The sequence below is a fragment of the Tympanuchus pallidicinctus genome, unplaced genomic scaffold (assembly GCF_026119805.1).
Source record: "Tympanuchus pallidicinctus isolate F22 unplaced genomic scaffold, pur_lepc_1.0 scaffold7, whole genome shotgun sequence".
Taxonomy (NCBI): Eukaryota; Metazoa; Chordata; class Aves; order Galliformes; family Phasianidae; genus Tympanuchus; species Tympanuchus pallidicinctus.
In genome coordinates, this window is record NW_026294791.1 from 1,476,262 (window position 1) to 1,502,538 (window position 26,277).

Consider the following 26,277-nt stretch of genomic DNA (forward strand, 5'->3'; position numbering starts at 1 on the left):
GGAGAAAACCCTCTGCATCTTCCCCAACGGAATGAACTCCAAAAGCTTTATTTAACAATCACGCAGTGTGGTGCATCAGAGAAGTACTTTAGCACATTAAAAAGCTACAAAAAATAATGTCAAAATCAAGATGCAAGGCTAAGTGCATGTTATGTTAGGCAGGAACTGCTCTACCATCACCCGAAGCAGACTGTGCTCGGGGATTTCTGCTTGCTTGTTCCTAATGTTAGAGATGATTCAGACATCTGCACTGATACAGTGCTTGTTTGCTAACGAATAAAGCAGCCATATAAATAGCATGTACATTGGAACCTTCAGGGGAAAAAACAATCAAGTGGGAAAAAAAACAACCAAGACACGACATGCATTCAATATCTGCATTCTCTGAGCTGCTGCTGCACCAGGGGCACATCAAAACTTCAGAAGATTTTAACAGGAGAGCCTTGTACAAGTGAGAAGCCACGTTCTGGTCTGTAACATGGCACCTGCTCCTAATTCTTGCAAGGGTATTTTGGATTTTTGACAGCGCTACTTCTAAGATTCATTATAATTAAGCAAATGAGCATCATTAGGTGTCTGTGTTTCCTGTCTTCTGGATGTAAATAGAAAAACCTTCTAACCCTAGGAAACCTGGATGGCCTAAAGGTTCAAGCAGGCAGTGACCATGATTAGGCTTGAAAGAATGTCCATCCTCTGCTGAAATGAAATGAGAAAGGAAACCTTCCCTGGGAATGCAGCTAAAATCCCCGCTAGGCGCTCTGCCTTTCAGAAACAACAGACCTAATTCAGATCACTGTCTCAATGACTGTACATTGTCAGCTCCCAGGACCACGAGAAACTCCACCTCCTGGTGCAAACAGGCTGTGTCCACATAAAGGCTCTCACTGGCCGCAGCTCATTGCATCACAGCTCTTGATTCACATGGTAGATGGAGAGGCAGTTTATTCCAGCAAAGCACACAGCTACAAGCACTCATCAGTACAGGAGCACTACACCGATGGGACACGTTTGGATTCTACAACTGCTGTGTCACATTCAAGAGACACTGGTCTCTGGTCCTGCCACATTTGGGGTGCTGGCTTTCTACAGCTGAAAGAACAGCTGTATCACCAACTTGAGAGGCTCCAGGCGCTTGGTTCAGCCATCCAGGCGCGCTGTAGACTGACCAACACACAGAGCTCAGTGCTGAGCTGCCAGCCCTGACCACAGCGTGGGGGGCAGCGGCACCAGGGAGAGACTTACCTGCTGAAAATCAACTCCTTGTGCCCATGAGCAATTCTTGGGGTTCGGAACATCTTCCCAGAGCAGCTTCTTCATTCTGAAAGATGAGGTAAGTTCTGGACTTAGTCCTGCACTCATATATTCTGTACCGCTGTTACTCACCTTTGCTACGTCAGAAAAGGAACGTGTGACATTTTGTTTATCCAGAACACTATGACCATGCAACAATCACCTGGGATAGTCTAGAAGGTCAAAGTTAAATGGAAAAATTAAGAAGTGACACGGCAGCTGGCAGTTTCATGAATTATGAAATGTACAGGCAGCCTTTGCTGAACTGCTGGGCCCCAACCCACCCTCCACAAAACTCAAATGGACTTTTTTTGGAATTGGCTTTTCCTTCAGACTTCAGTTGGTAAGGAGAATTAAATCTGCAGCACAGAGTGCAATACAGATTCAAAGCACCCATCAGCTTGCCCACAAAACACTGCAGAAGCAAGCAGTGTGGGATGCAGGCTGATGCGGTGCCTCCCACTGAGGAAGGACACCAGCTGTGACAGGCATTACTCCAACTGGGTAACAAGGCATTCCAGTTCTTGCTGCAACATCTAGGATGCCTTACACTGCATCTCAAAAATAAAAATGACAAAAGCAATCCCAGCTTTCCTCATACGGACGCTGCCCACCAGCTGAGACCCAGCAAAGCTGCTCTGCCTTCCAAAGGGATTTGACGAGGCCAAATTTACCTGCGGTGGGAAGCCAGCAGCGCTCCAAGCAACAGCACAGAGGTTGAAATTACTATTGGCAGAACCGTGTGAAGGCTGGACGTGGTCTGAGCGGCGTATCCATCTGGAAGTAAGAGGAAGGTAGGAAACACCACGGTGAAATCATCTGTCTGTGAACAGTTTATAAAAGGCAAGTAACGGCCACTTACATCACCAGGAGAAGCAACAGCCTAAGCAAAAGAAATCTGGTAACAGTTTTATCACACATCAACCAATTTTACCTTGAGAACAAACAGACAAAAAGGAGAGAATTATTCTAAATACTGAGGTGACTCCTCTTGCCAGTGGGCATCCCTTGCTATTGGAAATTAGAGCATATAAATAGGGGAACAATCCGTAACTGCAAGATTAGGAACCTAGGACCTCTGCTACCAGTTAGATATATGGAAATTCAGTTGCCTCACTCAATTCACTCTACAAAGAGTTTCCACTTTAAAGAAACTGAAATCCAAAGCACTGTTTTTAGACGTATTAAAATCACTTCATTTTTTTTCTGATAAGACACAGACTTCCACTTCTCACTACCAAGCTCCTACTTCATGAACCACGCAGAAGAGAGATGCTGCATCACCTTTGGTGAACTGGTCCGTGGCTCTGGATTTGCCAACTCCTGCAGCAAACACGGGGTACAGGCTGAACCGGTACTTCTCAATCAGAATGAAGTGATCTGGAAGGAAGAAGTCAGCCTTCTGAACATGAACTATCACCCTGCTATGAAACGAGGGCCTCCAGAGAGGTCGCACATCAGAGCCAGGCCACAGACAGGAATGAGGAAAGCTGCCTTTTATAGGTATGCACTTTAATATCAAAAGATTATTAATACTTACTGCATAGTCTAGCAGATTTTTTTCCATGGAATTAACACTTATACACAACTACACAACAATTTCCAAGATTAAAGCAAACAATGCAGATGGAATTAATTAACACATTAAGGTAACTAGCTGGTATGGTCAACATTCCAGAGCTAGTTTTATTGTGCTGCCAAAAAATGAATGCACATCTCAGCTTCATTCTTCATCAATTTCCATGAAGAAAGCAACAGTCAGTCCTCTCACGATAATCAGAATTGCTGTATTGCTCCTTACCATAAAATCAGAAATGGAGAGATGGGAAGAGAGGAATGTGAGAGCTCAGCGATGCTGCATTCTCCTATTCCGTATCAATTAACATAATGCATTCCATTTTCAAGCACACACTCACCATAAATATAGTATTTACTAGCATTTGGAGGAACTCGCACCCATTTCATCTCCTCTTCTTTGTTAAGGTTTCTCCACTCAATAATTAAAGATGTTACCACATATATTTGAGGTGAAAGCGTCCAAGTCAAAATCACACACGTGCTGTTCACTGGGTAAGCAATGAGAGACTGCACTGCATTCACTGCCAAAGCAAGGACAGAACAGCTGTGAGAGACAAGGGCTCCAACAGAGGTGAGAGCTGGCTCAGCAGAGCTGATGCTGCACCATACATGCACACAAATGACCACTACAGTTCAAGATCTTCATTTTAGTTTTATCATCATACAGTACAGCCTGATCTGCAGTTCACGTAAGCAAATGTATTTCTCTAAGCCAGTGAAGCTTGGTCTACACCGAGTCCTGAGCACTAAACAGACCAAGCTGCTCACCAACCAAATGCCTGTGCTGTCACGTGTACCTCCTCAATCACCACTCCTTAACGAAGAAATCATCAACAAACTGACCTGAGCTACGAAAACACACACTGAGAGTCTACAAGCTAAATCCTATCTAATCCCCCTACACAACACAGCCAGACCATAATCCAGGCAGGCAAACGCTTCCCACTTCATCTGCTACCAACTATGAGCCTCCACCCTACGCGCAGTGTCAGAAAGAATTTGACCCATAAAAACACGTCTAAAAAGGCATTGCTGTGGAAAAGGTCCGTGAATAAACTGCAGAAATGTTTCCACAGAACACATTAGCATATGAATGTTACCCAATTTAAGATTTAAAATTCCAGTAGTCTTTATTTTATTAATGAAGCACAGCATGGCTCAACCTCTGACAAGGCGGCTCGGGAAGGAGGGCTGCACCTCTTCCCAGCCAGGGAAACGGATCACATCTCATTCTGGAAACAATAAAACATTCCCCTGCAGGAATACTGGGCATTCCCAAGACAAAGCAGACGAAAGATCAGTTCCACAGCATGATTTCATTTTTGTTTGGCTAACTACTTTCTGTTCTGTTACTGGAGGGGAGACATTCCCAGGTAATATTTCCAGGTGATGGAAATGTCACTTTTCAGATAGCTTTACTGTGAGATGCAGAATCTGTTTCCATTCGTGACTGAACCAACTGCTTCTTTTTTTTTCTTTTCCTCCCCAACAAAGGGAATTTCATTACAAAGCAAGCTTTGCCTAAAAGCATCCCAAGGATCCCTAACATATTTCACATCTCAAAACGGTACCTACCGGATGTGCTTACCTGTGCTCATTTGTCGTGATAAAGTTAAATTAAAATTAACCGAAGAAGCTCCAATTGAATTCACAGCTAAGATTGTAACGGTGTGAGTGTGTTCAGTCCATGGAAACGAGGAGGTGGTGCCTCTGTCGACATATTCTGACCACGAGGTGTTTTCTGATGTCTGATGCTTTATAACGTACCGCCTCACGCTGCACAGCGAGTGATTCTTCATCAGCGGCTGTGGCAAACATTGATGCTAATCAATTTCCCAGACTTCGGTTGCAAAAGAAAGCATTTGGGTACAAGTGTCAGCATCCCAGTTTTAAGAAAGCACGACCCAAGAAAGATGTTCTATGTTCTGTTTCCTTAAGAAAAGACACCACTGTCCACTCACAGACCTGACTTCCTCTCTGCCCCATCCCTGCAGGCATTCAAGGCCAGGCTGGATGTGGCTCTGGGCAGCCTGGGCTGCTGGTTGGTGACCTGCACACAGCAGGGGTTGGAACTGATGAGCGTTGTGCTCCTTTGCAGCCCAGGCCATGCTGTGATTCTATGATATGATTCTGATAGCCCTACTTGCTATCTCTCCAGTGAAAGAGGGCACAAGGAAACACAAAGTTTCAGATTCCAAAAAAAATTGGCTGCTTGATGTTGGTATTTTTTCAGGATTGAAAAAAAAAAAAAAAAAAAACACAAAAAAAACACAAAAAAACCCAGGACAGATGATTATTTTCACACACAACATCACTGCAAGGACAAGCAGGAGTGGCCAGTTGTTTCTGTACTCTTTTCCTCTATCCTGCTTTAACCTTTGAAGGTAGCCTTGCCAAGTCTATATGCTGTTGCAGCAGTGTTTGCACAGGCAGCTGTCTGGGAGTCAGTGGCACATTCTGCTCTGAGATCTCAGCAAAACTTGGCAGTCAAAAACTGCATCTCTCATTCCCTTACAGTACTTGATTCCACGTTGCCTTTTTTTTTTCCTCCCAAGAATTAGAACAAATTGCATGTGATTTCACACCATTTGTGTAACTAACACTGAACATGCAGGCTGACACGAACACGCAGCACAGCACTGCCTGCACAGGGAAGCACGTGCTCACCACACTCCTCCTTGGGCAGTAACAGCAGTGCTTTTGCATCAGACCTCTTTCAAAGCGAAGGATCAAAACGCAACCACTCTCACCTGCCACAGCAGCGTCACGTTCTTCTGCCCCGTTGCTGGATCTTCAGTGATAGTTCTCCAAAACTCAGGGCCATGTAAGGGAGCTGCAACATTACAGTTTTGAAAGGACAGCGTCACATCTCAGCCTGAAACTGGACACACCGCCTGAGCACAGCCTGCAGGCACATCTACCTTGGATATCTTTGACAGCTGCATAGGCTGATCTGCTCCAGTTGCTCCAGTAGCCCAAACCATCCAGGGCTCTGCAGCGGATCTGAACAATATATTCAACACAAAGCTGCACTTCTATCACAGCTGATCTTGTTGATACACTTAGAACTTCGTACAGCTGTAACAGAAGTCAAAATACTGAAAGTAAGAACAAAGGGTTGTTTCAGCACGTGTGACAATCAAGACTCTTGAAAACAAATCCAACAGGAGAGAGGCCTACTCAGTAACATTCCCTTGCCAGATAATGCAAATACTCAGAGCTGTGATTCACTGCTCACAACCAACTCCATCAACACCTGCTAGCTGACAGGCGACACGACAGCACCGCAGCAGTTCGTGCTTTGCTCCGGATTGAAAGAGACAGTACCTCCCATGTCAGCTCTTCCTCGTTCACTGCATACCGGATCTGAAACTTGAGGTCATCACTTGTAAACACAGGGTTTGCCCAGCTCACGTTCAGCAGCCCATCATTTCTGGTGATCTCTGCTTTAACGTTGGAGGGAGGAAGTGGCTTCACTAGAAAATGCAAAGGAAGCACAGACGACTGTAACATCACCACTGACAGTTGTCATTCAGTGAAGTCATCGCTGCATGCCCTCCTCTGACCCAAGGGCAGCAGGAAGCACTGCAGCCTCTGCTACTCCAAGTGAAGCTGGGAGAGCACCAGACTCCAGACACCACAACACCAACCTGCAGCACAGGCAGCCTGCTGCTCACTGCAGACAGAGAGCTTCTGGCTGAGAAGGGGGAAATTAAGTCCATCTTTGACCCAAATTAAAATCATCAAAAATCTTAAGCTGATTTATCAAAGTTTCTTATGACATCACATTATTATTATTATTATTATTTTGAACTCATGGGGAAGTTTCAGTAGGTTTCATTTGAATTGAAACCGCTGTGTCAGAAAGCCCCAGTTAGTTAACAAAGTCAGGTTAGAATAAATGTGTTATGACCAGGGAGAAAGCGAGAGAAAAAAGCAAATAAATGACAAAAATTTCAAGTATGTTTTAAATTCTGGGTGAGGTGAGAACAAATAGGTTTTGTTTTGCTCACTCTAATTAAAATCTGAAATGCAAGGCACAGTTTGGTTTATCTCATGTGCTTTATGTGCCTGTACCTCTCCACTCCCATAAAATATGCACTCTATTCTACTTTATTTCATGTAGCACTTTGTGGTCTATCTGGAGTACAGAAGGAACCAGCTATTGCAAACACTGAATCTGGGTGGAAAAGTGATACTTCCTCTCTGTAGATGGATGTAGAAAGTCTTTTTGCAGAAGTCACACAAAGCCAAAGCTGCAGTGTGTTCCTTCTGCATATGTTCTCATTTGTGCCCAAAGCAATGCAGCGTCCAACGAACGCTCTGAGTCACAGACCCAGAAACAAGACTTGCTTTGCACATTTTGCAGTGTTTGAAAACACTCAAGCACTGTTTCTGCCTCTCTTTTACACAAATTTCAGTTCTCTGTGTGTCACAAAACAAACTTTGCAAAAGCATGCAAGAACATAAACAGCTCCTATGCTTTTAAACAGGAACGTGCTGTCATGCTACACTGCATCAAAGCATAACCTTCAGAGAAGCACGGTATGGCTGAGGCTGGGGGCACCTCTGGCTCCATCCAACCCACGTCATTCCCCAGCAGGGCCCCCAGAGCTGTTTGGAGATCCCACGGCGTCCCCCTGCTCTCTGCTCCCTGTGCCAGCCCTCCAGCACGGCCAGCACAGCGTGCTGCCTGGTGGCACAGAGAGCTGCTGGGCTCCAGTCTGTGCCCAGCCCTGTGGGCCTGCACTGGCATCCATGCCTAAAGCCTGGCTCTGTTCTGCCTGCACGTCCCTTCAGGTTATTAAGGACTGGTTATTATGGACTCAAAGCCTCCTGTTCTCTGGGTTGAGCAGTCCCAGCTCTCCCAGCCCCTCCCTCAGAGGAGGGACCAGAAACAAGTAACTAACCAAGAATCTTAAAAATCAGACTGTCTTTTACCAAACTACTTTTTCTTCTTCTTCTGGATATCTTTGCAAAACACTCAAAAGGATAAACATACACAACTAAACGTGGCATTTTATAGGTCCTAGCTACAGTCATGGTCTGCTCCTGTGCCAAGCAAAATCTATGGAAATAACATTCAATCCAGTGTTTTTTTTAGAAGACAACACCAAAGTTCTTAAGTGTTTATGTTCTTTCCACAATATAATTTATTTAAAATGCTATGAAGTACTTCACCTATACCATATAAGGCCTGAAATCCAAGGTCACAAGCTCAGAAAGACGTGCAGAAATCTAGACTTACCCACATCTGCTGGAACGACACACGTTGGTGAGGATTCAAGTGTTCCCAGCGAGTGCTTAAACTCAATCCACATGGTATATCCAGATAAAAGAAAAACAGGCTGAAATGTGCACTCGTAAGAATGATTCCTCTGGAAATGGCATTCTTTCACCTCTGATTCTGGAGGAGCACTTGGAAAGTTAGAACAATAAATTTTGCTCCTTAAAAGAGGAAAAACATTCAGTTAATGTGCTGCAACAATAAGCTGCTCATGGCATCAGTCATAGAGGAGGTAATTAAAACAAATGTTATCACTGGAACTGTGTGACTGTTTTAATGATTATTTGGACAGACCTTGAACTTGACTCTGCACTGAATGGAGAAGGAACACAGCAGTGTTCCTTAAAGCTTTGGCTCTTAGCCTGGAGGAAAAGTAGGACATAGAAAGCTCATCCCAGTGCAAAATCTTTCGATAACAGACTGACAGCAGGAAGAAAGAGGTACAAAAAGAGCAGGCATCTCCAAACACTGATAAATCATGTTACTTTAGAGGTGTTTAGAGGCAAGGCAGCCAGGAACATGACTTGCCAAACACCAACCGATGTCCACAGCACAGGAGCCCAATCAGACATGAACAGTGAAGTCTCCAGGAGACTGAAATCCCATACGAGTATTAATCCTGGAGGGTGCTATCAAAATCCCACAGGCAGTCAATATCACAGCTGGCAACAGAAGAGAGGAGACCTGGGCTCTGGACAGAATAGCAGTAATGCCTTATGGGAGGTGGGAAGGACAGGCTCCAAATTCTTCCTAAGCATCTGCACAGCTCAGACTTGCAGTAAGAGTCCAGAGAGGGCATTCATTATTCAGCTGGACCACAAAGGTTAGCCTTAGCTGAATCCTTCCTCTTCCTGTCAACACAGCTAATACTGATTAACAGTTGTCTGCTGCTTAGGTTTAGCTTGGCGTTCTGTTTTTCTAGGATGATCAGTTCCGTGCTGTTACAGTTGGCAGCACTGACTGTAGAGGAAGACGTAACCAGGAGCCAATGAAAACAAAACATCAACGTGTAGAGCTATCACACCACATCACTGTACAGCATGGGATTTCATCTCTCAAATGGAATCACATCAAGATGAAAAATGGAGCTGCGTGCTCCTGGAAAACCTCCCATCCATTCCCCATGGCACTTCTTTTCTAAACTCTTGCTCTTTCAGTCTGTGGTATTGACAGAGCAAGCACACACACACCTCAATTAGAACATGAAACAAAACCTCAGCCCAAGAATACTGAAAGAAATATCCCATTCAATGCCAGCATTACAGTTGTATCACTGTACAGCGCTCAGTGAAGCAGGACACTGAACGTACAAATTATTATGTAGCATCAGAAAGGAACAGCTAAACCTGAACAGTGACAAAGCAGGAATGAAACCACGGCATGAGCAGCACCGTGTTTGCTTCAGGCTCCCTGCCCAGCACAACACCAATTACATCCCCATTTCTGCAGACAGCCAAAAGCCACCTCAGGTGTCATGTAGTCACCAGCCCTGCCCCAGAAGTCCCCACCTGCAATCTCACTCAAGCACTCCAGCTACTGCTTTATTCCACAAAACCCTGAGAAATATTCATTTTGGTACAACAAGTTGTTCAGAAATTAAATCCACCTTCCCTAGGAAGGGCAGTTCAGCTTTCCAAAGGATTAGGCACTCAGGGCTTGTTTGTGTGAAACCTTCACACGTCTATTGCTGCAGAACAGTGAAATGAATGGATTGCTCCAGCCACCACCAACATTACCTTAATTAATTACCTTACCATTCACAAAGGAGCAACAACTCCTTTCTGAACCAAGAATCTTATGAGCAAGATTTTTTTTTTGCCCTTGTATATTTATATATTATCTGTATGTAGGAGAGACACAGAGCTCCATTCTGACAAGGCTGCCCAGCATCCTGCCCAGCTGAGATCCCAAGGTCTCTTTCCAAGGACAGAGATTTTAGAGCCAATCTGGGCTCCTGCTCCAGTGCTCTGTCAATGAGTGATTTGTTGGGTGGTTTGGTTGGTTTTTTTTGCTACTACTTTTTCACTTCTTTACTGTCTGTAGAAATAAGCAACTAGAAGATCCTATATAACTAATAGAAGCAAATACATCCACGATAAGAGCCAGGTGAACCTGCATTCACTCATACAATGCAAGCAGAAACACTGACTTGAGAAAACCCCAAAAGCTGGGTTCAGTAATTAGTTCAGTTAGATGTAGGTCAGTGTCATAACTGAGTTAATAAAGATCTGTGTTCTCAACTGCATTTTAGAACTGACTTCTGAACGGCACCGACAAGATTCACAAGTGCAGAAGAGGAGGTGAATAAACAATAAAACCCCATCACTGACTCAGATACCCATACCCTCATTTGCACGTACATTCAATACTTCTGCAGTTCCAGTTGAGAAGCCTGGCCTACAGGAAGTGAAAATACATTTTGTATTTACACATTTGTATCATCTATTCCTGGTTCTTTGCTGTAACAGTGTTTTCTGAGTAATGCTTTCCAAACAACACGCGAATTAAAAGCTATACACACCTGTGGTATCTTAACTGCAAGGAGCTCCCCAGGAGCAACGCGTTTGGGTTTGCAGACCATCTGCAAGTCATTTTAGTTAAGTACCCATCAGTTTCACATTTGATATTGATATTCACATCTAATTAAAAACACATTAGAAGTTATTAACAAGATATAATTGTTTACACAAAAAAACATGCATTACAAGTCGTAACTACTTGAAAAAAAGCTGAGTGGAGTTTAAGATTGACCTTACTATTGAAATGCACCAAAACTGTAATTTAAAATCATCTGGACTCTTACCTACTACATATAATTCAGCGTATCTATGATGGCATTCCCTATTTTGATGGCAACAGTACAATGCGTTATAGAAGAAACTTCCTCTAGGTTTTGTTGCTTTCAAGTTGAAAAGAGTAACTTTGCTTACGCGATCGTTCACAAGCGTATACTGACTTTCTGGGATTTCCTCTGCTAAATTCAGCCACCAAACAATCTTCTTGGACGCTACGCTCTTGGTTTTGTTTTTATAGATGCAATGAAATGAAACGTTAGAACCAACACTGGTCAGTATCTTAGTAGGGAAGTACAGCACTTCAGCTACAAGAAAAGAAAGAAATCCACTGAGATCAGAGTCAGAACAACAAAAACCACAGATCAACAGAAAATTACTACTATCCAGTACATCATCTGCTTCCTCCAGGTTTGTTACTCTGGACTGCTACCGGGCAGAGGAGCAGGAACAGATCCTTGACTGTTTCCTTCCATAACTCGTGCTTACAAGCTCTAATAAAAATACCCTCTACTGTCCCTAGGCAAATAGTAATGAACTGACAGAAAACACCAGCACAGTGAGAACCACACACAGAAGCGTAAGTGAAAGACCCAGCTTCTCCCAGGCCTGAAAGCAATAGGGCCGGCCACAGGGGTGCCATGGAGATCACCTTGCAGTCCCCATATCATTTAATGCCAATCTTCTACAAAGGAAAGAGCACAACCTCAGGTAAAGCTACGAGCAGGAGAAGCAGAAGGTCAAGGAGCCTACATGGGAATTCTTGGTCCAGCTCACACACAACATACTGCACCTCCCTGGATAATGTTCTCACACACACTGATTCCAAAACAAAAGTGGGAAGATTTACTGTATCCCAGAAGTGTACTTACTGCTCAGGTGACTGCACACCACCTACCTCCCACATTCAGGTTGTACAGCATGCTCCATTCACTCCAGAACCCCGGACCATAATGATTCTTGCACCGCACTTGAGCAAAGGAGGAAGAATCAAGCAGCGTACTGTCTATGTCTAATGAGGTATTTAAAGCAACTTGAACCACCTGTTGGATTATCAGAAGCTATTATTATTGAACAACAATCCAGGAAAAAGAAAGGAGGAGGGAGAGCAGGGCTGACTCACCTGCCAGCCATTTGGACCTGAGTTTCCAGAGATGTTCACTTCGTAGCGGAGCGGGTACGGCATCGCTACAGGCTCAGACCAGCAGATCTTCACTTGACCTCTCTCTGTCATTTCTAGATGCACATTCAAAGGAGGTTCAGGCTTTACTGCAGACAAATTAACAGATGAGTTTACACTGCCTGTGACTGCTGGCTGTAATGACTTCTATTGATTTGGAAATTTCTTTCTCACTTTAAATTCAGTTTTCAACAGTTGCTCTACAAACGATGTATGAGAGAGCAACGCTGTGTAATATTACTGTGAAAGTTCACCCTGGCACTGCTGCACATTCAGCTGTCAGGAAAAGCTGCCTGACCTAACGTTTGCCTTAAAATTACAAGTATTTCTTGCCTTGGTCATGCTTCTCCCCAGTAATCAAGTACTAGCTTATCTGACTTGCTGAAGAAAGAGTTGAAAGGGATGGGAGCGCTGTACAAAGCCATTTGCTCAGCTCCTTAACGGGCAGGAAATGACATCTTCATATTTTACACACAATTTCTAAATCTTCCCATCCTTCTACTGTGATTATGGCTATGAATAAAAGGCTTCTCACAGAGCTGCATTAAGGCAGAGGGAAAAAGGGGCCTTCAGGAAGTTCCCACAAGGGTACAGAGAGCTCTGCGGAGGAGGAAATAGATGGGCAATTTAAAATGGTGATTGCGATCACATTTGCTCTTCCTTGGACAAAGGCAAGGAACCCAGATCCTACTTTTACCTGTTAATGAGACCTTTTCATATCACTGTGTAAGTACAGTGCCTTTTGGTTGACCTTGTCCTCATTCAGCAGAGTTCCTCTCATGCAAGGCTGATATCCTGTTAAAAACCACTGCAGATTAAACAGCATGTGCCTTACCTGAAAAGAAAGCATTTCCAAGGGTCTCAGGCAGTGGGTGCACGCTCACTTTAGCCCTGTCTGCTCTGGATGCCCACAGCTTGCCCCCACAGCCCCGCAGGTACCTGGCTCCTGGCATTGGAACCACGTGGTCAGACAACACGCTGGGCTCACCTGGAGCCTCCCAGAGCAACGTGGGGGTTCACTCCAGTAAGAGCCTGCACTTCAGTACTGGACTAAATGCCAAGAGGCCATTTCTTTGCTCTTACAGTCATCTTCTTTGGATGCTGTTACTGGAACCTCACTCAACTTACCAAACAACTGTTATTATTTTCCGTACAAATTCGCTATACTAAGTCACAACTTATTTTCTTATTACTTATCCAAATTCTCCAAGTTAATTGCATTGAGATGGAATAATGATGGATTTCAGCAAAGGCCCATAGCTTTCAAAACAAAAAAAAGTCAGGGACTTTCACCTCACACTTCTGGGCACGTTACAATACAAATGTTTTCTCATTCTGCTGCCACCTGTTCTACTGATATATTAAACAAGTTTACGTATTTTTACTTTCCAACTGCTTTTTAACTCAACTCAGCCCTGGCAGAGCACATACTAACGTTATTCATTTTTTAAAATACACTTCACTAAGCAGAACAATCTAATCACAACAGCTTCAACGCTGGCACACTCAGCTCTGAATGTAAAACCATAGCGGTAAATGCAACCCCTCATCTTCAGAACTGCCCCATGCAGAGGTGTGTAACTTGTTCTGTCTGCAGAGCACATCAGTTAGGAAGCAGTTTGCAAGGCTTCTATTTTTCCCTCCCCCCAGCTGACAGACCCTACCTGTTCAATCTTAGCCAAGATCTGTAGTAACTGTGTTTACAAAATGGACACATATCAAATTCACTGTGTCACTAGGGCTTTGGCTTGATTAAATATTAGAGAACTGTTTTCCAGTTTGGAAAATGCTGGAATTGTATGTGTAAGGAAGAAAGAAAAACATAAGAAAAACAGAGCTGCTGGAGAGAAGAGTTTCAATTGCAAAGCAGCACCAGGAACAGCCTTTTTCCCTGCTCAGTGAGCAATCCAAGACAGCACCAGGAAGTCCCTTCCTCTTCTGTGTCCTCCTTCTCATCCAGAGACATCCTGCTGCCCCTCCCCATTAACAAACACTCACAACCTATGTAACACTTACCTACATCTATGGGCTTGACTGACATCAAGGGTGACCAGAGAGGCGTTACACCAGTCACAGTCTTCAGCCACATGATGTAAGTGTGGTTGAGCCTTGGGGAAGGCACGTGGCACTCACATTTGCTGTACTCACTGCAGTTACACTCAGCAGCCAGGGCAGACCTCTTCAGGGAGCTGGTAGATGTATCTCCCAGGGGCAGCTCTGACCTGGAAGGAAAAAACAAACAAAAAACAAAGTATTTCTCTTAGCACTGTATTTCAATAGCAGGTGCTTGTTCTCTGGAGAAGGTTTATTTGCAAAAACAAACAAACAAAAATACTGCCTGTAATGAAAAAAAAGATTAAAAGCTTCTAACTGTAAGTAATCGCTTTTACTTTGCCGCTTTTCCCTTTTAAAATGGTTTCCAAGTAAAGCAAATCTGATGGTTTACAAAAAGCATTATTAAGCTTTGACTCTGAACCAAATGTGCTACAATCGTGATGAGACCCACAGCTCAGTCAGACTGGTTTCAAACCCCTGATGGCAGCTATTACCACAAAGTCAGCTCCCCCACAGCAGACTAACTGCAGCCTTCTGCCACCCCAACTGGGATTTCATTCTAATTCCTCTGTGTGGGGCACTGAAATCAAATCTAAGTAAGTGTAGCGTAGCTTCTACTACCATTAAACATTGTAAGTAATATATTAGTCAAAAACTTATTTTTTCAGTGAAAAGCAAGCTTTGTAATAACCATCATATATGATTTATAAACGTGATCTATCTATAAATGTTTCCAGTGCTTATAACTCCACAGAGTTGAATCAAATTATTCTCAATTTATAAAATAAATGCGGCACAAGTGGGCATAAGGCTGCTTCCATCCATCAACTGAAAACAAAGGGTCAAACATACTAAACTAATTCTTAAATTTCAAGAGAGGTCCAGCAGCACAGCTGGGCAGGTGTGCTGAGGCACGTCAGAAGTAAGGTTACACCTGTGGCACTGCTTTCAGTGTTTCTATACGCTGTGTTTGTGCAAGTGCTGTCTTTCTGAGCACTGATGGAGCAGGGCTGCCTGGTTATGGGTTTTCAATGAGCGTGTCTCAGTGCACACAGCAGCTGCAGGTCCATCTCGCTGAACACGCTGCCCCTCACTGCTGCAGGGAGGTGCCTGACTGGTTCACATGAGGCAAATGTCAGTGTTCTCCAGCTCAGTGTGTAACTGATGCACTCAACTACGGCACCAAAGTTGAGGTAAACTGTGTAATTTCTCCTTAAGAACACAGCAGTCTAATCTCAGAACTGAAGAAGCGCCCTTTGGGCACTGCAGACAGGTTGGGAACATGAGCACATCCTATAAATCACCACCCAGTGAAAGGGCAAATTGTATCAGTGCTCAGAATTCACCCACGAGCATTCATCAGTGCCACTGCAAAAGGATCCCTAAGGCTAAGAGATTTCAGTTAATGGAATCAACCATCAGGGCTTACAGCATTCCTAGAATACACACAACTACAGTTCAATTTTGGTAGGAAATTAATCTGATTTGTCTAATTAAATTCCAGAATAATCTTTCTCCTCCCATAGACGTGCTGCTGGGGAAGGTACCCTCAGCACAGCATTGTTTTGGACAGAAAAATGCATCTTCTACTCCAAGTATCTTGATCCTATTATGAGCAAATAAACTGTGGATGTGTGAAGTCAGAAGGGGACATCTTGAATGCTGAGAAACTCAGAACTGCTGAGGAGCAAAACTTATGGATTCTTCCAGGTCATTATTTTCATACATTGCTTATCTTATACGTGAGAATTCCAGCCTGAGCTCCAGACTCCCAGGCAGAAACACAATCCAGGAATGCATATTTTTAAAGCCGGGAATGTTTTCAAGGTATTTTGGCTCATGTGTAAAAAATGTTAAGGTATCAGCAAGCCAACAGGGGAAACTGTCAGCTTAGTGAAGTCAGAATTGCTCTGCTAGCTGCTCCCCCACAGCATGGGGACCCTAAATCAAAAACGTTACCGTGAAATCTGGGCAGTGAGACAAGTTCTCCAGTGCCAGGAACCACACTGCACCTTGCCTCTGCACCACAAAGGAACCACACCAGGATTACTGGCTAGGATTCTTCTGCAGTTGAGACTGAATGGAAGTGGGGCAAAGTGAGATGGACTTCTGCAGGAACACCCTTAATGGCATGTTGAAAATCACAGTCATGAGGAGCACTGGCAATCTGTGGGTTCTCACTCAAAATCTGATTTCAGTTTTAAAGTATTGTATCCCTCTACAACCATATTTGCTACCAGCACATTCTGTTGCTTCCTACGTTCATTAAGGTATAATTTATGGCAAGTGATAGCAGCCATCTAGCTCTGTATTTTAAACCTGTAAGTTTAGCATGATCAACTACTTATGGAGCAGGTTTCCTCAAGAAATTCCATCTGTACATTACATCATTCCCTCCAATCCATCAGTAGTACAAGAGGAACAGTGAAATCAGAATCAAGTAGACCCACCTACAATAAAATCAGACAGGCGACGCCACCCCAGAGTCAGGATAATTACCATCAGAGTATTTATGACAGTGACAACCACACAGATGGATGCCTCCCACCAATGTGATCAGAGCTACATTCAACACAATGCTAAACACCAAGTCACTTAATTACTCTGAGAGAACATTATGGTCAAAAGCATAAACAGGTAGAACCAGACTGCAGCTTTTGAATTTAGCAAGTGCAAAAGCAAAGATTCTTCAGCAAGCCAATAGTGATCAACAGTTAATGCATTTTGAGAAACAGGGAAAGAATAAAGCAGAGAGACTCTCCACGCTAATTGTTTTTCATTCAAAGATAGAACCATGAGCTTTTCTCTGTATAGTCTTAGATTACTTTAAGGTAAGGTACATAAAATATCACCTGCCTGTGAAGCTGACACCACTACTGTGCTACAAGCTTGAGAGACCAGTGCTGATGTGTTAGAAAATGCTTTCAGATTTGTAATGCTAGCAGTGAGAAATCTAAGCCTGTACTTACACAGCATATAAAAGATGAACCTTCATATCAAGTGTCACATGAAACTTCAGGAGCTGCAGGCTACAAACTAACAGATCCAGCTTGCCTTCAACCCAACATTCAATGTTCCAATTCGAATCTAAATAAAAGAAATGGATTAAGCATTTCTGAACCACTAAAAAACAATGTGTTTTTTAAAGGAACTTACTACACCCTTGACAGAGAAACCTGCCTCTTTCCTCGGATGCAGAGATGCTTATTTCTGAAGCAACAAGCATCCTTGCTTGCATGCTTCCTCTGTACAAAGAACAATTGGTGTTGTTATCGCTCCAAAGGCAACACAGAAAGCTGTCCTCATCCATTAGCAAGGAAGGGCTGGTTTCAGCAGCTCCATGCTCTCTCCTCAAGCCAGACCAGCTCTGTACCACTGCAGCAGCAGCAGGACTCAAAGATGTCTCGTTCAGCAGCAGGCGTGGCAATGTAAAGCTCCTGGGATGAATCTCATGGACCATACACTGGGCAGCTGCCACGTGAAGGAAGCCTACAGAGAGAGAGATGTTGGCAGCACAAGTTTCGTATCACTAGACAATGAAAAGGGGGTAAATGACATGATGCAGAAGTGCTTTATTCCAACATACCTCTATAAAATCATTTCCAGGTGCTTATCTCCTCTGAGTTGGAGACAGAAGCATTAAAAACATCACTGTGAACAGGTGCACAACTGACAAACGTCAGCTTTCTCTTCTGAAGTCTCTACCACTAACTTTTTGTTTTCTCAACCTCTTGTGTGGATGCCCCACTTTTGGGTAAACCCCTCTGTGCTCACAATACACTGAATGCTAATTCTAAGCTCACACACTATACAGACAGGTTTCATCCCTCCCTGCAGTGCTGGGACAATTGCAGCTCCTAATAACATGGTTCCGGCGCTGTAGAAAGAATCATCCCACTGTAAAGGTATCACAGTCACAAGCATTCAGTTCCAAAGAACAATATTACCAGCATACACGACTGGATGCAATGCCCACGTGCTGTCTGGGAAGTGAGATGTGGGGAAAAAAGGATCTTTCCATCAGACTTCAGCTCTCCGGAATCAAAGCGCTCTGACCACAGTTGCAGCTCTTGTTGGTAAGCTGGAGCTTGAATTACACTCACAGCGACTTTGAGAATGATGAGTGCATCACTTTTGGAAATAACTTACTGTAAAGCACTGAATGAATTGCCCAGATTAAAGCTCTGCTTGCAGAAAGACGTGTGGGTGATTTGCACACATTTTTGCTCTTAGCTTTTTGCTCGGCAAGGCATAAATATTTTAAACCACTCATTAGGCAGAAGTTAATTCATGCTGTGTGCCTGCAATATCTAAAATAAGAAAAACAGAAGTTCCCTGTCTAACAGAGTATAAGTTGAATAATGTAAAAAAACAAAATGAAAGCTTGTTAAGAGCAGGTGCGTGCAACATCAGAAGCAGGCACCCTGTTACTGTGCAGCACGCTGAAGTGTTCCATTTTCTCTTTGCATGGGTTTTGCAACCAGGCTCCTGAAGGGCTCTGCTCATCTCTCTCCTTTAACAGGGTTTGTGCCTCCACAAATACCAGCTTCATCAGGCTCCCGGCTCCATGTGGAGGATCCAGTTGAGCACACAGATTATTAGTCCATAGTACATGATTAAAATGAACAAGTGACACGACTGCCTATAAAACAGGCCAGTTAACTAACATACTTCCCAAGTCACACAGTCAACTGAGGACTAGGAGAGATTCCTGCCAAGTCACTTTTTTTCCTAAAAGCAGGCTCTCCCCTCTCGGAGCACACATGGCACAGGATTAAGTACATCCCACCACGTCAAAACGTATGCAGTTACTTACTATTTCTGCAGGTGTATTAAAAACAAAACAAAGATCTGTGACAAACTACAGTACAGAATGGTCAGCATAGGATTGCTACAGCTCTTAACTGCCTGTTAATAAAATGCTTTCCTGCTACAGATACCATCAGTTCTCCACACCATGGATGCACATGAGGCCACCACATACCATTTAGCTGCTCAGTTAGTGGCATGCCTGGGTTAGGAGGGCTATAAAGATGCCAACCATGGCTATTTTTCATTTGGACACAGGAGATGGCCAGTCAATAGATACACCAACGTGCCATCATTACAGGCCACCAGTCAGTGACAAACAGCTCTGAAACCAAATGAAAACTCCCTGAGGCATCCAGGTTTTCAATTAAAAGGTACAGAACATCTTTAGATGACGTAAGGTATTTAAAAGATGAATTGGTCAGCAAGACAATATTGAATACTGATTGAATAAAGGTATGGATACTGTCTAAGGAGCTCTTCAATTTCATGAAGAATTTTGAAACTGACATCATCAGATTGCAGCACCTGCTTTCTCTATAAGCATCATCATTTTCAGCCAGAGGGTGGTGAGGCAGTGGCACAGGCTGCCCAAGGAGGCTGTGGATGCCCCATCCCTGCAGGCATCCAAGGCCAGGCTGGATGTGGCTCTGGGCAGCCTGGGCTGCTGGTTGGTGACCTGCACACAGCAGGGGTTGGAAGTGATGAGCGTTGTGCTCCTTTGCAACCCAGGCCATGCTGGGATTCTATCAAATGGCTCCTTTTTCAATTTAAAATTTAAAAAAAAAAAAAAGAAAAGACAAATATCAAAATACCAGCTGTCCCTGAACAGCACACACCAATACTGGTATGGACATTCCTCAGTCAGAAGAACAGCTTCTTATTCTCATCAACACTGACAGTGGATTGAGCAACTTTAACAACACAGTGCTCACGAAAGCAAGAACACCAGTCACCTAGAAAAGCAGAGCTCAAACTCAAAGTGACACCTTGGCTACACTGAGCTGAACAAATGTTGCACTCCTGATGGAACTTGGATTTTCCTTTCTGCACTTGTACTTGCTAAGGTCACAGAACAACGTGCCCTTCTGCCAAGTTCAACTGAGGCATTTATCTGAACTCGTCCTGACTCACCAGACTCATTCTATTGATGTTTTCTGATCTTACCCATCAACTGCACAGCTTTCAGGGATAAGACACAAAGGCACGACTTTGAGAGTACCAACATTTCAATCCTGCTCAATGATAAACCAGGGCCTCTACATGTTCTAGTTGCATACTGTGATACTAATGCAGCATGGTGATTTGAAACAGCTCTGCAAAACAAAAGCAGAGATAACTCTTCATTCCACACTATTGTCAGCACTTACTTTGCACACTGTTGGCAGTAACTTACCCAAGAGCACAGACACGGTCAGAATGATTTGAAGACGCATCTTGTTTTGAAGAGCTGGCCTGAAAATAACAAAGAAAACCAACTGAGGATGATAATTATCATTAGGATTTCATTACAGCAAACTTCATTTACTTGATTATTCACATATTTATAACAAAAGCAACAACAAATCAGAACGTCATTTGAGAACATAACTCATTAACATTGCTTAGTATATCAATTAACCACCAGCGCAGCTCCTCTTCCATCATTAACACCAGGTAGTACTTCACTCCTGCAGGCTGACTATTGCTCACCTACCAGGCTTGGTAGTGTGAAAGGCACTACTGTGAATCTGAGCCCTTGGAAACATAACTGCAGCCGGAGCCAAGCCATTTCTTCAGCACCAAGCAGCTCCATGTTGGTCTGTGAGATGATGCAGGCCCGTCCACCGTTCAGTCAGGTGATCAGGCTACATTTTCAGCTACATTTTGCTCAATTACAGAGGAAAGCTCAAAATTTCGAAGGCAGTGCTTCGCAACCCCCTACTGCAGAGGAAAGTGTGCTGTTATCAGCCCAGCCTTACCTGTACATCTTCCATCAGTCTATTTCCTAATAAGAGAGCCACGAAGGCCAGAGGAACTGTGCTGGCTACAGCCTTCATTACGTCTGCCATTTCACAAAGATACAGGCTGTGATTATTTCCAAAAGCCTACAATAGAACCTATCTTTTTTTTTCCCCCCCCCAAGTTTCTGACTGGAAGAAGAAAAATTACTGTTCAGAACTATTTACTTAGCATAAGGACCCACTGTTCATATGATTAAGCCTATGGTTTAATTAAAGCTCGTCCATTTTCTTCTCTTTTACAGGTGCAACAAAAATTTGTAATTCACAGCTCAACCACTTCTCAGTAGCAAACTGAGATCATTTTTGTATGTTGTCCAAGAAAATCAGATGTATATACATCAAAAGGTTATAAAGTTATCAGTATGTCATGGACTTCACATCTCATATATCTCCTATCTCATTAGAGCTCTCATTTTGAATACAAGCAAAAAATGTCCACCAATGAAAGCTCTAACTAACTCATCAAATTTTGGTCCATCGGTTGTCCTCCCATTGTAAGCACTGGAAGAAGGCAAAGCTGCAGCCCAGATATCCTGACCCTTGCTCTTAGATGCTTAAAGAACCACTGTTCTGGTAACACTGATAATTCATTGTACCATTGCAAAGAAGAATGTGAAGCATGAGTGAAACACCATCATCTCTACTTTGCCCCTGATTTAAGAAAGCAATTGGTTAATTGCGTCAATAGCAGCTTGTTTTAATTTCAACCCTACTGTACCTACCAGAGACTGAAAAGGAAGCAACTACAGATGTCCAAAACAACATGCACCTCGGAGAAGTGCACTGCATTGCTACCCTCTCTGCCACATAAACATCCAGATAAAGCAATCAAAAAGATTCTACTATCAGCACTAATTTAACCATAACATATGGGCCAGAAGACAAAAACGTAGCCTGGATCAGCTCGAGACATTTTTTCTGCTTCTACTGCACTGATCAGAGTTGGTATCACAAACACATTGTTAAACTCTGGCTTCAACAGTATTCATAACTAAGAATCAGTGCTGCACGGGACCAAAAAGCAATGCAAGCCTTAAAACACTGCATTCTGAAACCACCAGCTTTGCTGATGCTGCATAGCAGTTTTCCAGTGCCATACTCTTCCTCTCCACGCGTATTTGAAGGGAGCGTATAAAAGAGGAGGGAGTAGCACTGGTTATGAGGGTGGATGGTGACAGGACAAGGGGGAATGGTTTAAAGTGAGACAGGGGAGGATTAGGTTGGATATGAGGAGGAAGTTTTTCACACAGGGTGGTGAGGCACAGGCTGCCCAAGGAGGCTGTGGATGCCCCATCCCTGCAGGCATCCAAGGCCAGGCTGGATGTGGCTCTGGGCAGCCTGGGCTGCTGGTTGGTGACCTGCACACAGCAGGGGGTTGGAACTGATGAGCGTTGTGCTCCTTTGCAACCCAGGCCATGCTGTGATTCTGTGATTTCTACACTAACCGATGTGCAAAGCCTTCAGTAAGGAGAGTTCCTACCTTGACAACAGCAGCCCATCAAACACAAACCAGCAAACATCGACCAGCAAGTAACAAACCCAACATCGTTTGCTACGGGCTGCCGAGAGGCGGCACAGCGCGGCAACCCGTGCAGCACGGCTGCGGCCGCCAGCCCCGCTCACAGGCACACGGCGTTCGCCCTTTCCCTCTGTAGCCGCCCCTTTTTTCAGCCTCTTGTCCCGACAGCTTCCATTGCTGCATTTCTCCCTTCTAAACCACACGTACACCGGGCGGGTCTGAGCATCGGTCCGCTGCGAGCGGCAACAAGAGGAGAGCGGTGCAGCCCGGACAGGCTGCCCCGTTTTTTTTTTCTTTTTTACAAAGGCGACTAAAAGCTGCAACATCAAAGCCGTGAGCGACAACAATTCACCAAGGAAAAACTTCAAATTCGAACGCAGACCAATGTACAGAAACTCGTTGCCGCCCGCTCCCTCACGACCCGCCCGCTCCCTCACAGAGGCGCGCTGCCCGCCCCGCCCCGCAACCACCGCACGAACAGTTCCACTCACAGCCCCGCTCCGCCAGCACCGCGGGCAGTTGTTACACTCGCAGCCCCGCTCCGCCAGCACCGTGCGGGCAGCTCTTACACTCGCAGCCCCGCTCCGCTCCAGCAGCGCTGGAAGTCAGGCCGGCTGGCCGCTCCGCCCGCTGCCCGAGCCTCCCCCGCCCCGCCCCTCCTCAGGCGCGAGGCGGGGAGACTCGGAGCGGGGAGTCGCTGTGTATTTAGGCTGAATTTCTCCGGGCCGGCGAGGGGCTGAGGAGAAAGTTCAGTCCTGAAGCGAACGAGGGGGACACGCAGGCAGCCGGGCGGCGCTCCCGGCCCCGCTGACCTACTTAGCGGCCGTCCCGCCCTCGGGTGCCTCAGTGCCACATCCGCGGCCCCGCGGACGGCGACCCGCACCCCGCGCAGCTGGGCCGGCGCTCCGCCCTTCTTCGGAGCAGAAATTTCCCCACTATCAGATCTGAATGCGCACCAAGAGGTTCTAACGGCAATCCGTGCCAGAAGTCAGTAAAGCTACAGCAAGAAGCCCAACCAAAGGAAGCTTGGAAGAAATACAGCAAACAGCAGAGATTAGATCCCGGGCTGCAGATAGCCTCCTTAGAGCAAACCGCAACAGCAGAGATTACAAACTTGCTATAACCCCACATTAGATACAGAATCTCCTTCGTTGGCCATAAAGATAGCAATGTTGACTGTAGCAGTAGTAGCAGGGAAAGGAAGCTGAAGGTAATACAGCTGTGGAACAGAGAACGCTCAGAGGGCGTCTGATACAGAAAAGGAATTACAAAGAACTAGCAGTGAAATTGCAAGTCCCAGGTGCTGCTTTTTTGACCCCACTTGTAAAGCAGCAGCACAGCAATGGTTAAGAACGAATCTATAATGCTTCTGTATGAAAGAGGAGAGCACAGTAACATCTGATTTCCAAAACGTACAGACAAAATAAGGGGAGAGCGGTGAGCAGCTGGGGAGTAAATCCCAAGGAGAAGGAATTAGCAACCATTGAAAGCACAGGACAGTACTGGCACAAAACCAGGCGGGCTGAAGCCTGCCACAAAAACATTTATTAAGATCTGAGTCTTGGCCGGTAGAAGAAAACTCATTTTTGGAACAACCTCCGATAGGAAAACAGGACAAAAAAGAAACAGTGTAAGTGAGGACTTAATAAGTTTAAGAAAAGAATGATTATCCAGCTTTGTGCCTCCAAGAAAAAGAAAAGTAGATAAAATAAGCCAGACAGACTATTTCAGTCTCAAATTTCTTTGCTACCAGTGAGACTTCCTTGAGAGCTGAACTCAAAGTCCTGCTGTGCTGTTTGCATCCATTACCTGCTCGCTGACTTTTTAAGCATTGGAGTGAATCCCATTTGTCCCATCAGCACTTCATGGTCCACGTGAATAAGCAGCTCTCTGACAAAAGAGCTGATGGCACATGTAAAACAACATCACGTATCACCTTCTCTGGACACCAGCTGGGCTCACAGACCTCCCTCCTTCAGACCTGCTCCTGCTGTTCTCTCTTTCCTAAAGAGGGATGCCCAAAGCTGCAGGCAGTACTCCAGCTGACACCTCAGCCATTGCTATTTGGAGGGGAAATGGAGTGCACCTCACTCCTGCACAAGCCAATCCTGGTTGCACATCCCATGCAGAATTTGCTTTTTTCCCCTCCCAGCCATGAACCTCTGGTGACAGCCTCGGTTTGCCCATCTCCCAAACCCTCAGATCCTTCCTGCAGAACTTCTGTTTGTGCGGTTAATTACTTTAAATATCGTGCAGGTGTCTTTATTGAGTTACAGCCTATTTATTTCAGACCATTTCAGCAATTTGTCACAATCACTTCAAATCCTAATCTTGTTCTTCAAAGTGTTTGTGACAGTACCTAGAACTCAGTTATCCAAAGATTAATGATATACCTGCACTCTTCAACTATTCAGGTACCTACTGAAAACACTAATGAATTTCAGATGCCAGGCATAACCTGAACAACAACTTTACCTACAGTCCATCAACCTGCAAACTGCTGACAGAGGGCTTGTTGGCTTTAAATCTGTTTCCATCTATTTGAATACTTTATAGAAGATGACCCAGCCCATAGCAGAGGTTGGACTACACACAGATGATCTTTAAAAGGTCCCTTCCAGCCCAAACCATTCTGTGATTTAATGTTGACCACTCCTCCCTATCTTGCTTAGGATAAAGTCTTTTTCATAAATAAAAGCAAAAATGAAAGCAACAATTAAACTTATTCTCTCTCAGCCCCCACCTTTTACCTCAGATTTTCTTTTTTGAACTGTTGTGAAACCAACAAAGGTCCGGAAGCCTTTTGAAGAGTTACACATTGAACAACAAAACACTGTGAAATACCAAGTTCCAAGTGCTTTTGCAAAGCACATGAGAAAACCTCGCTGACCTATGTGACTGAGAAAGAGAAGCAACTGCGAGTAAAGCTTCAGAGAGAACAAAACCACTTAATGTTAGATAGACCTGGAGGCTTATTTATTAATTTAAATACTGAAGGATTAAAACCATCCCTTCCACCAGTCGCACTGGCCTGTCACTGCACTCAGGGATGGCATCCCCACCTCTCACAACAAGAAAATGATTGTGATCTCCTGCAGTCTTACATAGCCTTACAGATGTATTGCAATACCAGTCTTGCTGAGTCCAGCAACTGAGACTCTTGTAAGTTCGCAGAACAACCTGCAAGCTTCCTGCCCAAGAGCAAGGGGGAAAAAAAACCTAATCAACAAGTACAAATAAGAAGTGTTTTCCTGCTCTGCTGAGGCAAAATGCTCCAGCCACAGAAATCTAAACATAACCCTTTTCTGAGGGCACAGTTCTGAATAAAGATGCAGCAACCTGGGACACACCGAATCCTAGCAACTTTAGGCAAATGGAGCAAGCGTGCTTCTGAAAGAGCTGGAAAAAGTGATAGACATTCAGCTTCAGTTCTACCAGGCTGCATCTGTCAGGCTTAAGCACCCTCTGGGTTTACTGTATGGGTTTTGGCCTCTTCATCTCTTTTTTCCCCCCTTCTAATTTATTCAACATATTATTCCTGCCAGGTTAACCAACCCGTATTTGAACAGGTGAAAGAGACTGACTGTGGAACCACTACAGAAAATCAAATACTGCTGTACTATGTAAAAGCAAATCATGTGTGTGGACCTGAAGTTGTTCTAAACCATTTAATGACTCCTAGAAGTGAAAAGTCTGGTTTTGTTACTAAGCTAATGCCAAGATGAGTGCAGCCTCCATAAAGGAACATTATAACTCATTGCTGC

General features: G+C 44.4%; 1 protein-coding gene across 2 annotated transcripts in view; it reads right to left on the reverse strand.

The window, feature by feature from the left end:
• LEPR (leptin receptor) overlaps positions 1-23,617 on the reverse strand; it is a 28,571-nt gene extending 4,954 nt beyond the window's left edge. The window contains exons 1-18 of one of the 2 annotated variants that reach the window (XM_052666845.1): positions 23,005-23,617; positions 20,388-20,446; positions 17,363-17,671; positions 17,152-17,269; positions 14,144-14,349; positions 12,071-12,216; positions 11,846-11,990; positions 10,959-11,255; positions 10,677-10,794; positions 8,117-8,316; positions 6,196-6,344; positions 5,790-5,946; positions 5,619-5,701; positions 4,457-4,673; positions 3,207-3,389; positions 2,575-2,670; positions 1,965-2,067; positions 1,243-1,318 (exon numbers count right to left, since the gene is read on the reverse strand). In XM_052666845.1, the coding sequence (XP_052522805.1) occupies positions 1,243-1,318; positions 1,965-2,067; positions 2,575-2,670; positions 3,207-3,389; positions 4,457-4,673; positions 5,619-5,701; positions 5,790-5,946; positions 6,196-6,344; positions 8,117-8,316; positions 10,677-10,794; positions 10,959-11,255; positions 11,846-11,990; positions 12,071-12,216; positions 14,144-14,349; positions 17,152-17,269; positions 17,363-17,671; positions 20,388-20,427 (2,643 nt within the window). In that variant the 5' untranslated portion in view covers positions 20,428-20,446; positions 23,005-23,617. The remainder of the gene's footprint in view (positions 1-1,242; positions 1,319-1,964; positions 2,068-2,574; positions 2,671-3,206; positions 3,390-4,456; positions 4,674-5,618; positions 5,702-5,789; positions 5,947-6,195; positions 6,345-8,116; positions 8,317-10,676; positions 10,795-10,958; positions 11,256-11,845; positions 11,991-12,070; positions 12,217-14,143; positions 14,350-17,151; positions 17,270-17,362; positions 17,672-20,387; positions 20,447-23,004) is intronic. The other variant, XM_052666846.1, reaches the window with a different exon arrangement.
• Between the last annotated feature and the right edge of the window lie 2,660 nt (positions 23,618-26,277).